Source organism: Diadema antillarum, unplaced genomic scaffold (assembly GCF_040938485.1).
Source record: "Diadema antillarum isolate AM-2024a unplaced genomic scaffold, OU_Dant_1.0 scf00000030, whole genome shotgun sequence".
NCBI lineage: Eukaryota > Metazoa > Echinodermata > Echinoidea > Diadematoida > Diadematidae > Diadema > Diadema antillarum.
In genome coordinates, this window is record NW_027270919.1 from 1708338 (window position 1) to 1722390 (window position 14053).

The 14053-nt window shown below is 40.3% G+C and overlaps 1 protein-coding gene across 1 annotated transcript; it reads right to left on the bottom strand.

Annotated features, from left to right (window-relative positions):
- Positions 1-217: 217 nt before the first annotated feature.
- LOC139740283 (uncharacterized) lies at positions 218-5944 on the bottom strand. The gene is made up of 2 exons (XM_071650867.1): positions 5539-5944; positions 218-363 (listed from the first exon to the last, which is right to left on the bottom strand). Exons 1-2 carry the CDS (start codon positions 5942-5944, stop codon positions 218-220), a joined length of 552 nt encoding a protein of 183 aa, XP_071506968.1.
- Between the last annotated feature and the right edge of the window lie 8109 nt (positions 5945-14053).

Consider the following 14053-nt stretch of genomic DNA (forward strand, 5'->3'; position numbering starts at 1 on the left):
GCCATTTTGATATTTTGCCGATTATGTTAATTGTCATTACGCATTGTCAATACGTACTATGAGAATCATGCATTATGGCGGGCCCTACCAGTCGCCATAGCGACATTTCTAGTTAATCAGAATCATACCCCTTCACCCCATATGTACGCACACATACACACACACACACACACACACACACACACACAAACAGCAAGGGAGTGTGTGGAGTGTTTTCTCATGATGGCGAGGAGATTTTTGTCGACAGCTTGGCAATGGCAGTGTGTAGACGTACAAGCAGGACGAGGGCGCTGCTTGCAAATGAACAATATCCCAGCACTAAAAATACCGAGTCAGTCGACGTGGTAATGGTGAAGAGATATCCTGTGTTGTTGACACAAAACAAAATTGAGAACAGTTAGATACATAAAATTATTCATATAAAAGGTGTGATTATTAACCTTTTTTTTCTATATTCGCCCTCATTGATCGCAAAAAGTTTAATTAGATGCAGTCGAACTAACCAATATTTTTGTCTGCATAAAGAGATTAGTGACACCACAACACAAAATGATAGAGTAAAGGATATTACATGTATTGGGATCGGGCAAACCTTACCGTGATTCTGTGAGAGTTCCCAGTTATCTCTTCGCATGCATTCTACCTAATTAACAGTAAACTGTCATACGCCGCATATGATATCAGGAAAAAAAAAAAACTAATTGGCGTCATTATTACACCACGTCGATTGCTGCGCCAAAGCACGAGGTCAAGATTGCGCTTCTTTCGCGGCATGGAATAGAGAGTTGATGTATATAGTACCTTACTTTAAAACAAAAGATTCGCAAAAGATTCCCTGTGGATTTTTCACAGGGGTCGCTGCTTGGTCCCCTACTTCTTATTTTGTATATAAACGATTTTCCCAAATCGTCACAACTTCTTTCTTTCATATTATTTGCCGACGATTCTAGTATTTTCTTCACTCACAAAAATCCACACCAACTACTGAATATTATAAATTCAGAACTGAAATCTGTAGTTACATGGATCCATGCCAACAAGTTATCTTTGAATTTCTTGAAAACCAACTATATGCTATTTAGCAATTCATTATCATCTTTACCAGGCCATTATATACTCTTTAATAATGTGCAAATAGACAAAGTCACGAATACAAAATTTCTTGGCCTACATATAGATGATAAATTGAATTGGAGAATGCATATATGCTATTTAAGTAAACTTCTTTCCAGAAATGTTGGCGTTATCAATAATATAAAATCTATATTTCCAAAGAATATATTGCGTATGCTATGCTCAACCCTTGTACTACCTTATCTCAATTACGGCGTTCTTGCCTGGGGAAACTCAGCAAAACTATACCTGGATAAATTATTATTACTCCAAAAACGGGCAGTGAGAATTATTTCTGGTGCAACAAAGTACAGGATACATATTTTATGAATCTAGGATCCATTATGTACAGCTCGAAGGATTCTGAATTTCCACAAGTCATTTCGTCACTTTTTGTTACGAATGAACAAGTGCACAATTACTACACTCGGCAGTTTTCTTCTTACCACCTGCCATCCATTAGAACCAATTTTAAACACAATACACTTGCTTTCGCTGGACCAAAATATTGGAATTCTTTAGACTATTCTCTTCAACAAACCATAAGCCTCAAAACATTCCAATACAAATTAAAACTAAGTCTTTTGAGTAAATATGTTACGATGTAACTAGTTTTTTATAATCCTATACCAAATATCTGGACACTTTTACCCAATAAGGTAATCTTATATCATTTTTATATGGTATATCATTCATGTGGAATCCTATTCATTCTAATTCCATTGTTTATTTTTCTCTTTCTTTTTTTCTTTTTTCTTCCTCCTCTCTCCCCCTTTGGTTCTCACTTTATTTCCTCTATTTCTCTCGTTCTCTCCCTCTCTTTCTCTTTCATTTTTGCCATCTTTAAGATGTATATATGTATAAGTTATGTAAATATGTTTCAGGAGTCTGTATATATGTTATATTCTCAATCACTCTGTACATAATTATGAATATTACTCGTTGAATGGTGACCTACAAATTTTACAAGCTATGCTTTTAGTTGGGTCACCCCATTTCCGTTTTGTATAGTAACTCTACAGTTATTCTGTTAATTCATGCTGTTATATTACTGTAATATTATGTGTCAACATGTAATCATCAATGCAATGCAATGTAAATGAAAATGCAAAAATGCAATGTAAAATTCAATGCAATGTAAATGGAAATGAAATGAATAAATTCAATTCAATTCAATTCAATTCAATTCAATGCTGCGTTGAACCTTTGTCTGATAATTTATAATACTCGTTCTCATTCAAATTTTGGGAGTTTTATGGTCCCACATTATTCCAACCAACAATGGAAATTAACGAGGTGATGACATCATCCCTCCAGTCTGTTAGTGTCAAAATAATCATTGGACCGAATGTTGACGATCACTTCCGACCACAAGAAGTTACCTCCTTGGACTAACCATTCTTAGAGATCATTTAATAATGTTTGAGCTTTGTTCGTCAGATATTTCGCCTGAAGTCTGAACAGCGCGTATAAAAGGGCCTGTAGATAAAAAATTAATATCTATCGAGTTGTTACAACGAGAACTGGAACGCACGAACGGACGGACGAACAGCCCCAAAGCCTCCGACACACTTCGCAGCGGAAGCAATCTCATGAAACTCCTGTACCATTCTGGTCCTCTAAATTCTGCACTCTGTCAATTTGGTTACAGCTCGTTATTCCGAAGGTTCGTTATTCCGAAGGCTCTTTAGTCCGAAGATTCATTCGAAGGTTCATTGTTCCGAATGTCATTTTCGGATTAACGAAATTTCGGAATAACAAACCTTCGGAAAGACGCAACAAATGTTGGGATTAACGAATCTGTAGGTATAGGGACTTTGTGTTTTTCGGAATAGCGAACCTTCGGAATAACGAAAAGCATCCGTAAATTTGACCATCTGTGATGTCGAATTGCACTCTGAGGTGGAAATATTTCTATCTTTTAGATGCTGTATAACAGAGCTCGACGTTAGCGGTTGCCCGGTGGTCTGGGGCCATTACTGATGAAGAAAATCCATGATATGCTTTAAGTGATTCCATCACATCAAAATGAAATATAGCATCAATATAGCAAAATAGCATAAAATATTGCTGAGTATGTTCATTTCTTTTATGTGGTGCTCTTTCTTTTTTCTCTCTCTCTTCGAGAAAAGGGGAGAATATGGAATCCGTTTCCGTCTGTTGTCTTGGCAGAAATGCATCAATCTTGAAATGTTGTTGTTTCCTATTTTTTCCTCTCCATCACGAGTAAATAATGAAATGTGTTGATCAAAAATGGTGCGTTGTCGGAAAATATGAGGCTGTATTGCAGGTGGTTTTCAATTTTTTTCACATTATATTGACATGTTTATCAGACTGAAACTAACCAAGGCTGTGTTTATCAACTTTCCCCAGTTTAAACGACTTTCGAAAGCCCTTTCTATAGCCCTTTCCATAGCCCTTTCGAAAGCCCTGTCTGCTCCCTGTAGTATTAATGTGCCGCTTGTTTTCGTCGGCTGCGTTTATCAACTTTCGATAGCCCTTTCCATAGCCCTTTCCATAGCCCTTTCGAGAGCCCTTTCCAAAGCCCTGACTGCCTGTACTATTAATGTGCCGCTTGTTTTCTAAGACGGGACGGCGAAAACCAATTACCATCATAAAGACATATCTTCCTTTGGCTGTGTTTATCAACTTTCCCCAGTTTAAATGACTTTCGAAAGCCCTTTCGATAGCCATTTCGATGGCCCTTTCCATAGCCCTTTCGAAAGCCCTGTCCACTCCCTGTACTATTAATGTGCCGTTTGTTTTCGTCGGCTGCGTTTATCAACTTTCGATAGCCCTTTCGATAGCCCTTTCCATAGCCCTTTCGAGAGCCCTTTTCAAAGCCCTGACTGCGTGTACTATGTGCCGCTTGTTTTCTAAGAAGGGACGGCGAAAAGCAATTACCATCATAAAGACATAATCTTCCTTTGAGAGTGACGAGTCATGATACAATGCCACGTGAATCAATTGTCTTCCTATCTGTGAGGCAGCTCCAGTTTAGCACATACTTCAAATATTTCTGAGTGGCGGCATGAGACATGGGATCAAAGGGAATGAGACTGTTGTTACTCTATTTCTCAAACCTTGTTGGTGAAAGAAACACCTCCTTGTTCCAAGCATATGCGTGCATTACACACAGCTGTATGTATACACCTGTGTACACGTACTCGTGTGCACTTTACGTGGCGCGCGTCTTTTCAGAAACTGGAAACGCATGGTTGCGTAACCGCAGTAGGGCGACCTAAAGGGCTTTCAAAACAGCTTTGCGTTTATCAACTTCGAAACAATCATTGAACAATAATGAACAATGATAGGCATAATAAGCATGTCTACTATCATTACATGGGGTTTCATTTCAGCTTTTTTTTTGTTTTATATTTGACGAGCTTGCTTCAAAGAGGCGCTAAATCGATTGAAAAATGATGGATTTAGCCACTTTTGGCAGCAAGCTCTTCATTTGTAATGGCAAAATCGTAAATTAACAAAATACATGAGAAAATGAGTAACAGAATGAAGAAAATATAACTGTATTTTTTATAACATATGCATATATATGCATATTACAAACTAAACAGGGATAAGAATGGAAATGAAGGTTCCCACTTAAAAGCAAAGCTTGTACATTACGGGACCCTCAGAAATGCATAAGAAGACGAATAATGAATTAACGAAACTATATTTAACCCAATATAAAACAACAGAATCAAAAGAGCCAATGTCAACTGACATGAAATTGAATTATAAAGTAAAAAGAGAAGAAAGAAAGAAAAAAAGAAAAAGTGAAAAACGTACGCGTGCCATCTTGGACATAAGCAAACTAGATTCCACAATGTACGTGTAGTGATAAAAATTAAATATAACATGGATTCAACATATTGCAAAGAATTACGTACACAGGTAACAATGTAGAAGAGCGGACGTAAAAGAAGGATCGAATAGACTCACTGGTATACAGTATACGGTACAATCAACGTGAACATCTGAGAGGACTTGTGTTTCTCAACTTAAAAAAAAAATATGTGTAATTGTTTAATGCTTAACGAATTGATGACCTTATTGAGATAATAAAGCGAATCTCATTCGGCGGTATATGTCAGAAGATTTCAATAAAAATAGTGATTTGAATTGATTTACTTCGTTTTGTTTTTTTGCTCGGCTATGCATGTGAAACCATTGGAGGGTCCAGCGGGGGCGCACCGGGCGCCCCCCCCCCCTTTAATCATGTTAAAACAAAATAAATCAAAGAACAAAAATTGGGGGGGGGGGCGCCCCCTTTAATTTTGTAAAGGCGCCTCCCCTTTCCAGAATTCCTAGATCCGCCTCTGGAGACGATTTCAAACTTAATTCTCCAATTCAGCATTATACTGAATGTGTACGTGTTGCACACACCCTTAGTGAAACTCAGAGAAGAATAGATTGACATACCAGACAACACTCCACCGCAAACTTCCCCAAGTCCCTGTGACAGCATAGCGCAAGTTATGGACAAGGTACGCCTCTCAGTGGAAAACATTTCCATGATCAGCAGAGACTTAAGAACAGCTCCGGCGCCGATGGCAAGTCCACTGATGCCCGCCAGACTAATAAGTAGTGAGAAGTTGGACGTGGCGGAGTTCACAATCAGAGCCACGCCGTTTACAGCACTCATTGTGATAAACTGAGAGCTGGCATTGAAGATGCCTTGTTTCACTCTGAGAAGTAGACCGCACATGATTCGCCCGATGATGTTTCCTACTCCACCTGATACTGATACAAGCACTGCATCTTCGTTTAGATAACCTTTCAACTCTGCATCCGGGATGACGAATATCGTCCAACTGCTGTAAATCATGCCATACAGAATGACAGCTAGAATAACGAAGCATATCTGCAGAATTACTCGAGCAATCTCAAGGCGGCCAGACTCAAGGTAAGCTCTTATATGTCCGCATGCTGCTTGTCTGATTTTATGTACCCACCCGAAAGTTTCTTTCATGTTCTCTTGGTAACTCTCATTCTCATGTACCGTATCTGTGGCTGGACACTCGGCCTGGCCCTGCTAGGCTCATGTGTTCCAAGTTGTGTTGAGAGTATCTCGGGGCTTAACGTGGCTGCTGCAACGACGGAGTGGAGGTTTAATGCTCCCAGTAACAATATCGCTCCCCTCCATCCGTAGATGAAGAACAAAGACTGTGTGAGTGCTGGAATGAGCATCATACCTACTCCTGCACCCATCATCGACAGAGCAAAGGCCAACCCGTATTCGTCGCCAGAAGCAGCCACCACTGACGAGTAACCGGACAAAATTGCAAGGCCGTATCCGCCTCCTGCAATGTGGATATGATAGATAAAGGGTTGCAGTTATAATCAGAAGCAGTTCGTTCACTTGCTTAGAATCCACATAGTAATAGGGATCTCCTTTAATTTCTGTTAAAAAGCGACATTCAGTATCTTCTGAATTCATTGAGAGCAACAATTAAAGTAGAAACTCGATATAAAGAGATCTTTTATCGCAAAATACCTCATGTAACCAACTAATTTCCCCAGTGCCAATGTGTTTTTTCCTTTTTGTCGTGTTTGTATTGTTCTTGTATTGTTTATTGACTATAATAATACTGATGTGACAAAAAATTTGATCTAAGGATCAAATTGTTTTGGTCCCTAGAATCTTGTTGCTGAGTTTGCTTTTGCAATTATGTTATGTTCATTAGGAAAAACTAACTTAACTCTCGTTTCGTAACGGAAATGTATAACGTTACAATGTCAGTAAATGAGCTCAAATTTATTTCAATTAATCCATGTACTTCATTACGATTTATTGTAGTCAATTTATACAACTATCACAAAAACTTAATCGAAATAATTCTTGAAGTGTTGAATCATTTGGGGAAATGTTTAAAAAACTCTATTGGGCGGTTTAGAGCTGGCCATGAGTTATTGTTTCATTTTACTTATACATGAGTGATTGTGACCGAAATTCCCGAATTTGTTGCTATCCAATTTCAACAAAATCTTCTTTATCCTATATCATTTTTACTGTAAACCCATTCTTGTTAACTCGATTTCGTCGGTGTGACTTATTTTCTACAAGAATAGGACGACTGCATTTCTGAAACAGCATCATCAGTTTTGGCATTAGACGAGGAGAACCAAAAGTGACACATTATAGCAAGCCTTTAAGTTGGCTACGTACAGTTATAGCTGATTGCCAACAGGAGACTTAAAGGACAAGTCCACCTTCATATACGGTGGTTTAAGTGATTGTAACAATATTAGTAGAACACATCAGTGAAAGTTTGGGGAAAATCAGACAATCCATGCAAAAGTTATGAATTTTTAAGGTATCTGCGCAGTCACTGCTTGATGAGAAGACTACTACAGTGCATTAGGTCACATGCGTACAGCGATATAAGGAAAATAAAAAGAAAATTTCACTAAACTTTACTTTTTGAATAAAGTGCACACATCCTTTACTTGTTACTGATGTATGTTAAAGGTAATATTATTCCCCCTGCCTTCTGAAAGAGAGAAGTTGAGCATTTGTTTCTTATGCGACAAAAGTGAAAATATGTTGAATTTTCTTTATTCTTTCTTTATATAGTTGTACACATGTGACATCACAAGCTATAGTAGTCTTCTCATCCAGCCGTGACTGAGCAGAAACTTAAAAAATTCATAACTTTTGAGCGGATCGTATGATTTTCCTCAAATTCTCACTGATGTGTTCTACTAATGTTGCTGCTTTCTCTTTTACACCCACATGTCTATGAAGGTGAACTTGTCCTTTAAAAGCCTTGTCCGAGACAGTCAGTAGTATTGCAGACGAATGCGCCGTGCGTCAATGTGCCATTCACTCTAAAATATTGGTACATAGATCCAAATGTTGTTTTTTTTTTCTTTCTTACCTGATATTACAGTCAAACCACAAAGCTGGCTTGGCGTTTGTGACAGACTGCCGAGAATGAGCGGCAGTGTTCCAAGTAGACCACCTGCCATGGCAAGCCGCCGGGGTGGCAGGTAACGCAGAATGATGTTGGTTATAATGCCTGAGCGAAATGAGCAAAGCGAGGAGGGAAAGTTAACTTCAGCATAAGGTAAATCAGATTAATTCAGTTGAAATTTAATATGCATGGACAGTGTACCTCTTTTTTTTTCAAATACACACTGTACGAAATATAAAGACATTGTGTGTTCTATAGCGCCAGTGTGTTATGCTGCCCTCTTACGGGCAGTGTTTGAGAAGTATGTTAAATTGTTGTTGTATATAATAGACCGGGGGCCCAGAACATTTATTCAGCTGAAAAGGGTCACACTTTTTGATGGTCTCATCATGTAAGGATGTGGCCAAGGGTCAATAAAATGCATTGCTGGCAAGTCACATCCTGTACCGTAAGCCTAGGGACCACAAAAAGGGACCCCGAAAAATGGATTTATTCAGCCGAAGGGGGTCACGGACAAAAGTTGGTGGATATTGTTCCTTTGGGTGTACTTATCATGAAAACAGCAATGCCAGCTATTTTATCCTGTACGGGGCCCCAGACAGTAGCCCCAAAGGGCCCCAGAAATATGGTGTTATTCAGCTGAAAAGGGTCACGGCTAATTTCTTTTGCAATGGAAGTAGTTCCCATCAGAGATATCCAAAACACCAATGCCAGCTATTTTATCCTGTACGGGGCCCTAGACAGTAGCCCCAAAGGGCCCCACCCCCCATAGGCCTACGTATAAACACACACAAACATTGATTTTATTCAATTAAAAAGAGTCAGGGCTAATTTCTTTTGCAATGGAAGGAGTACCAATCAGAGATATCCAAAACACCAAAGCCAGCTATTTTATCCTGCACGGGGCCCCAGGCAGGAGCCCCAAAGTGCCCCACCCCCTATAAGCCCTACGTACAAACACACACAGTCACACACACATTGACTTTATTCAGCTGATAAGAGTAACGGCTAATTTCATTTGCAATGGAAGTAGTACCCATCAGAGACATACAAAACACCAAAGCCAGTTATTTTGTCCTGTACGGGGCCCTAGACAGTAGCCCCAAAGTGCCCCCCCCCCCCCCCAACACACATACTCACACAATAGTTTCATTCACCTGAAAAAGGGTCACGGCTAATTTCTTTTGCAATGGAATTAGTACCCATCAGAGAAATCCAAAATACCAAAGCCAGTTATTTTATCCTGCATGGGGCCCCAGACAGTAGCCCCAGACAGTAGCCCCAAATTGCCCCCTTACCCCCTCCCCCCCCCCCCCCCCCACACACACACACATTGATTTTATTCAGCTGAAAAGGGTCACGGCTACTTGCTTTTGCAATCGGAAGTAGTACTCATCAGAGATATCCAAAGCACTAAAGCCAGTTATTTCACCCTGTACGGGGCCCCAGACAGTAGCCCCAAAGTGCCCCCTACACACACACACACACACACACACACACACACACACACACACACACACATATATATATATATATATATATATATATATATATATATATATATATATATATATATATTGGTTTCATTCAGCCGAAAAGGGTCGCGGCTAATTTCTTTTGCAATGGAAGTAGTATCCATCGGATATCAAAATACCAAAGTCAGATATCTTATCCTGCACAGGGTCCCGTACAGTAGCTCCAAAGTGTTTTGCTTTATTCTCTTTATTGTTTGCATCTCTTCTTCTTAAATATGCGCTCCTTCGTCTTCATTTTCGCGACAACGACAACGCGTCCTCCTCATCATCATCAGTTTTGCTGTTCTGGCAAACATTTTCCAGCGTATCGGCTACGTTCGATTTTAGAGCGGCGAGAGCGGAAGACGTGCATAATTGAGTCTGGGAAAGCGTAGGAACAGCGTAGCTAAAGCGGCCAACAGCGTTATCGAAGCAGGAATGAAGCGTCGTAGGAACAGGCCTTGATTTTATACGAGAGTAGAGAACTTAGTGAGAGCGTCGTTAAAGCGGGAAGGTCGTGCTTTGATCAAGAAAGCGGCGTAGCAGCGGGACCATGTCGTCGGTGTCTAGTTTAGACTATATTTCCCGTTGTTGTGCCGCTGTTACTACGGTCAGAAAAACCTGGAATTGTTACGCTCATCCCGCGGTATTTAAACTGTCACTGCTCTCTCCCCGTTTGAGCTACGATTCAAAATAGGTCAATCTTGATGGGGAGATGAGGAAGAAATTTTGAACCAGTTCAAAATTTCTTCCCGATCTGTAAAATTGCCAGATCCAACCCATCACCCAAACGCTGCTGCTACGATGCTCCCGGTCCCCGTACACTTTTGCCACTCTCTCCCGATCAGTCCCTCCGATCTGACAGAATGAATAGATCGGGATGCAGATCTTGATAGTGGAATTACATGTGGGGACACTTTAGGAACACTCCGTGGGGCCCCGTACAGCTATATAACTGGTTTCGGTGTTTTTGATACCTCCTTGAGTACTACTTCCATTGCAAAAGAAATTATAGCAATGATTCATTTCACTTAGAATAAAATAATACGGGAGCACTTTCCAGCTACTGGCTGAGGGCCCCTTAACTGGATGGGTTTGTGTTTTACGTATCTCAGCTGTTAATTCCACTGCCAAGGAAAATAGGCATACAAGACTGTTTTCACCTAAAAACAATTAATTCATATGGGGTGGGAATACCTTGGGGCTATACCTGTCAAGGGCCCTGCATCCGGGCCAATATCGCACCTCTTTTAATCGAATTCTTTAATGTTGAATTAAATTTAGCAAAAATTTCGCCTAGATGACATGGTAGTTCAATGTCATATTAATCTCTTCATTCAAATTTATTTTGAAACATTCACATTACCTCTAACCTTATTCTAAATAACACTTTTTCAACTGAAATCCATATATAAGACAAGTACCATTCCACTATCCGTTCATTCATAAATTCATAATGATATAGTCACGTGATTGCATGCTGCGCTCGTTCATTCAAATTGATTTCTGGCCATCTAATTTAACATGTTCTGCAGTCAATTAAACAGATATGTTCATGCTTGGCCTCTTTCCTTATTTTCTTTCGTCGTAGTTATTGTTTTGTAAGCATCATAGCATTTCATGTTTTCGTATTCGTTTAAGAGACTTTGACACCATTTTTTAACGTGCTTTTTGAATCCAAAGAAGTAAGAAGCCACAAATTATCTGGCCGTTACGAGCGCTTTATTACGAGCGGTCGGCCAGTTACAAGAAGTCAAGGTTATGATCCTCAAATGTTTTTTTTTTTTAAATAATTCTTTCTATGTCTTCTAGAGATATACGTCTGTATATATTGTGCTGTCATTACTATAAAAAATGAAGTTAAGCTGCATTACTGGTACACGTATAGGCCTATAATGACATGTATATGAAAGAGAAGGAGCGTTACCAATCTGGTTACAGAACAACCAAATCCAGTTATACTAGATAAGAAATATGACACTTTTACTGCTTTATAACAGTGATTTATAGATGAAACGAAAACACACATAGAAAGACATGTTAAAAAGATCTGAAACAAAGAAATAGCATGATTTGAATTTGAATGAACACGTTTGGAATTTGACTGTCTTTTGCGAAATTTAATGACTGAAATACACTTTTCGGCAAGTCAAGGCGAATTTGAATGAACGTAGGGTACCAGCCAATTTGAATACCCATTTTACGAATTCGAACCTTCTCTCAAAATTAATGAACCAACAAAAGTGCGAAATTGGCTGGGAAAACCTAACTGGCTTTGATGTTTTGGGTATCTATGATGTAAACTAAGGCCTACTTCGATTGTAAAAGAAAAACAACTATGACTCTTTTCAGCTAAATGATGTCATAATAATTATGTGGGGGAGGGGCACTTTATGGCTACTGTAACCTGGGCCCAGTACAAGATGAAATGACTGGTTTTCGTGATATGGTCATCTTGGTTGTGCACTATACAGAAGTATGCTTCCTTTGCAAATTTCTTGAGTGTTTTGCTACTGTAACCTATGGGACCCCGTATACAGGATAAGATGACTTGCTTTAGTGTTTGTGATATCTCTGTTCAGTAGGCCCTGATATTAACGTTACAAGAGAATTTGTAAGATCATTTTCAGCTGATTCACAGTACATGTATAATGGATGGGACACTGTGGAGCTACTGTCTAGGGCTCTGTGCAGGATGAAATAACTAGCCTTGGTGTTATTCAAATTTATGAAGTTCTTCCGTCGTGATGTTTTCATTGCAACTGATTGACAAATTGCCCTACATCTAGCCCTAGCCTTGGTGTGTTGAATATCTCTGATAGGTACTTCTTCCAGTGCAAAAGAAATTACCCGTGTTTGGGGCTATACTGTGCGGGGCCCCATACAGGATAAAATAACTGGCTTTGGTATTTTGGATATCTCTGATGGGTACTACTTCCATTGCAAAAGAAATTAGCCGTGACCCTTTTCAGCTGAATGAAACTAGTGTGTGTGTGTGTGTGGGTGTGTGTATGTGGAGAGGGGGGGGGGGGGGGGCACTTTGGGGCTACTGTCTGGGGCCCCGTTCAGGATAAAATAACTGGCTTTGGTGCTTTGGATATCTCTGATGGGTATACTTCCATTGCAAAAGAAATTAGCCGTGACCCATTTTGGCTGAATGAAACTAATGTGTGTGTGTGTGTGTGTGTGTGTGCGTGTGTGTGTGTGTGTGTGTGTGTGTGTGTATGTGTGTTAGGGGGTGCACTTCGGGGCTACTGTCTGGGACCCCGTACAGGATAAAATAACTGGCTTTAGTGTTTTGGATATCTCTGATGAGTATGCCTACTACCAATTGCAAAAGAAAGTAGCCATGACCCTTTTCAGCTGAACAAAATCAATGTGTGTGTGTGGGGGGGGGGGGGGGAGCAATTTGGGGCTACTGACTGGGGCCCCGTGCAAGATAAAATAGCTGGCTTTGGTATTTTGGATATCTCTGATGGGTACTACTTCCATTGCAAAAGAAATTAGCCGTGACTCTTTTCAGCTGAATGAAACTAGTGTGGGTGTGTGTGTCGGGGGGGGGGGGGGGGGGGGGGGGGAGCTCCTTTGGGGCTACTGTCCGGGGCCCCGTACTGGATAACATAGCTGACTTTGGTGTTTTTGATATCTCTGATGGGTATTCCTTCCATTGCAAATGAAATTAGCCGTGACTCTTCTCAGCTGCACGAATGAAATCAATGTTTGTGTGTGTTTGTACGTATGGCCTATGGGGGGTGGGGCACTTTGGGGCTACTGTCTGGGGCCCCGTACAGGATAAAATAGGTGGTATTGGTGTTTTGAATATCTCTGATGGGAACTACTTCAATTGCAAAAGAAATTAGCCCTGACTCTTTTCAACTGAATAAAATCAATGTTTGTGTGTGTTTGTACGTAGGCCTATGGGGGGTGGGGCCCTTTGGGGCTACTGTCTAGGGCCCCGTACAGGATAAAATAGCTGGCATTGGTGTTTTGGATATCTCTGATGGGAACTACTTCCATTGCAAAAGAAATTAGCCGTGACCCTTTTCAGCTGAATAGCACCATATTTCTGGGGCCCTTTGGGGCTACTGTCTGGGGCCCCGTACAGGATAAAATAGCTGGCATTGCTGTTTTCATGATAAGTACACCCAAAGGAACAATATCCACCAACTTTTGTCCGTGACCCCCTTCGGCTGAATAAATCCATTTTTCGGGGTCCCTTTTTGTGGTCCCTAGGCTTACGGTACAGGATGTGACTTGCCAGCAATGCATTTTATTGACCCTTGGACAAATCCTTATATGATGAGACCATTAAAAAGTGTGACCCTTTTCAGCTGAATAAATCTTCTGGGCCCCCGGTCTAAGAGATTAAAAAGTAGAGGTAAGGGAGTTGCGTCATGCATCACGTATTGCTCAGTTCAACTTTCTTACCCTCATGCATAAAACGTCACATTCTTATAAAATGGGATACACGCCTACATCGAATAAACACGCATGGAAATTGTGTGG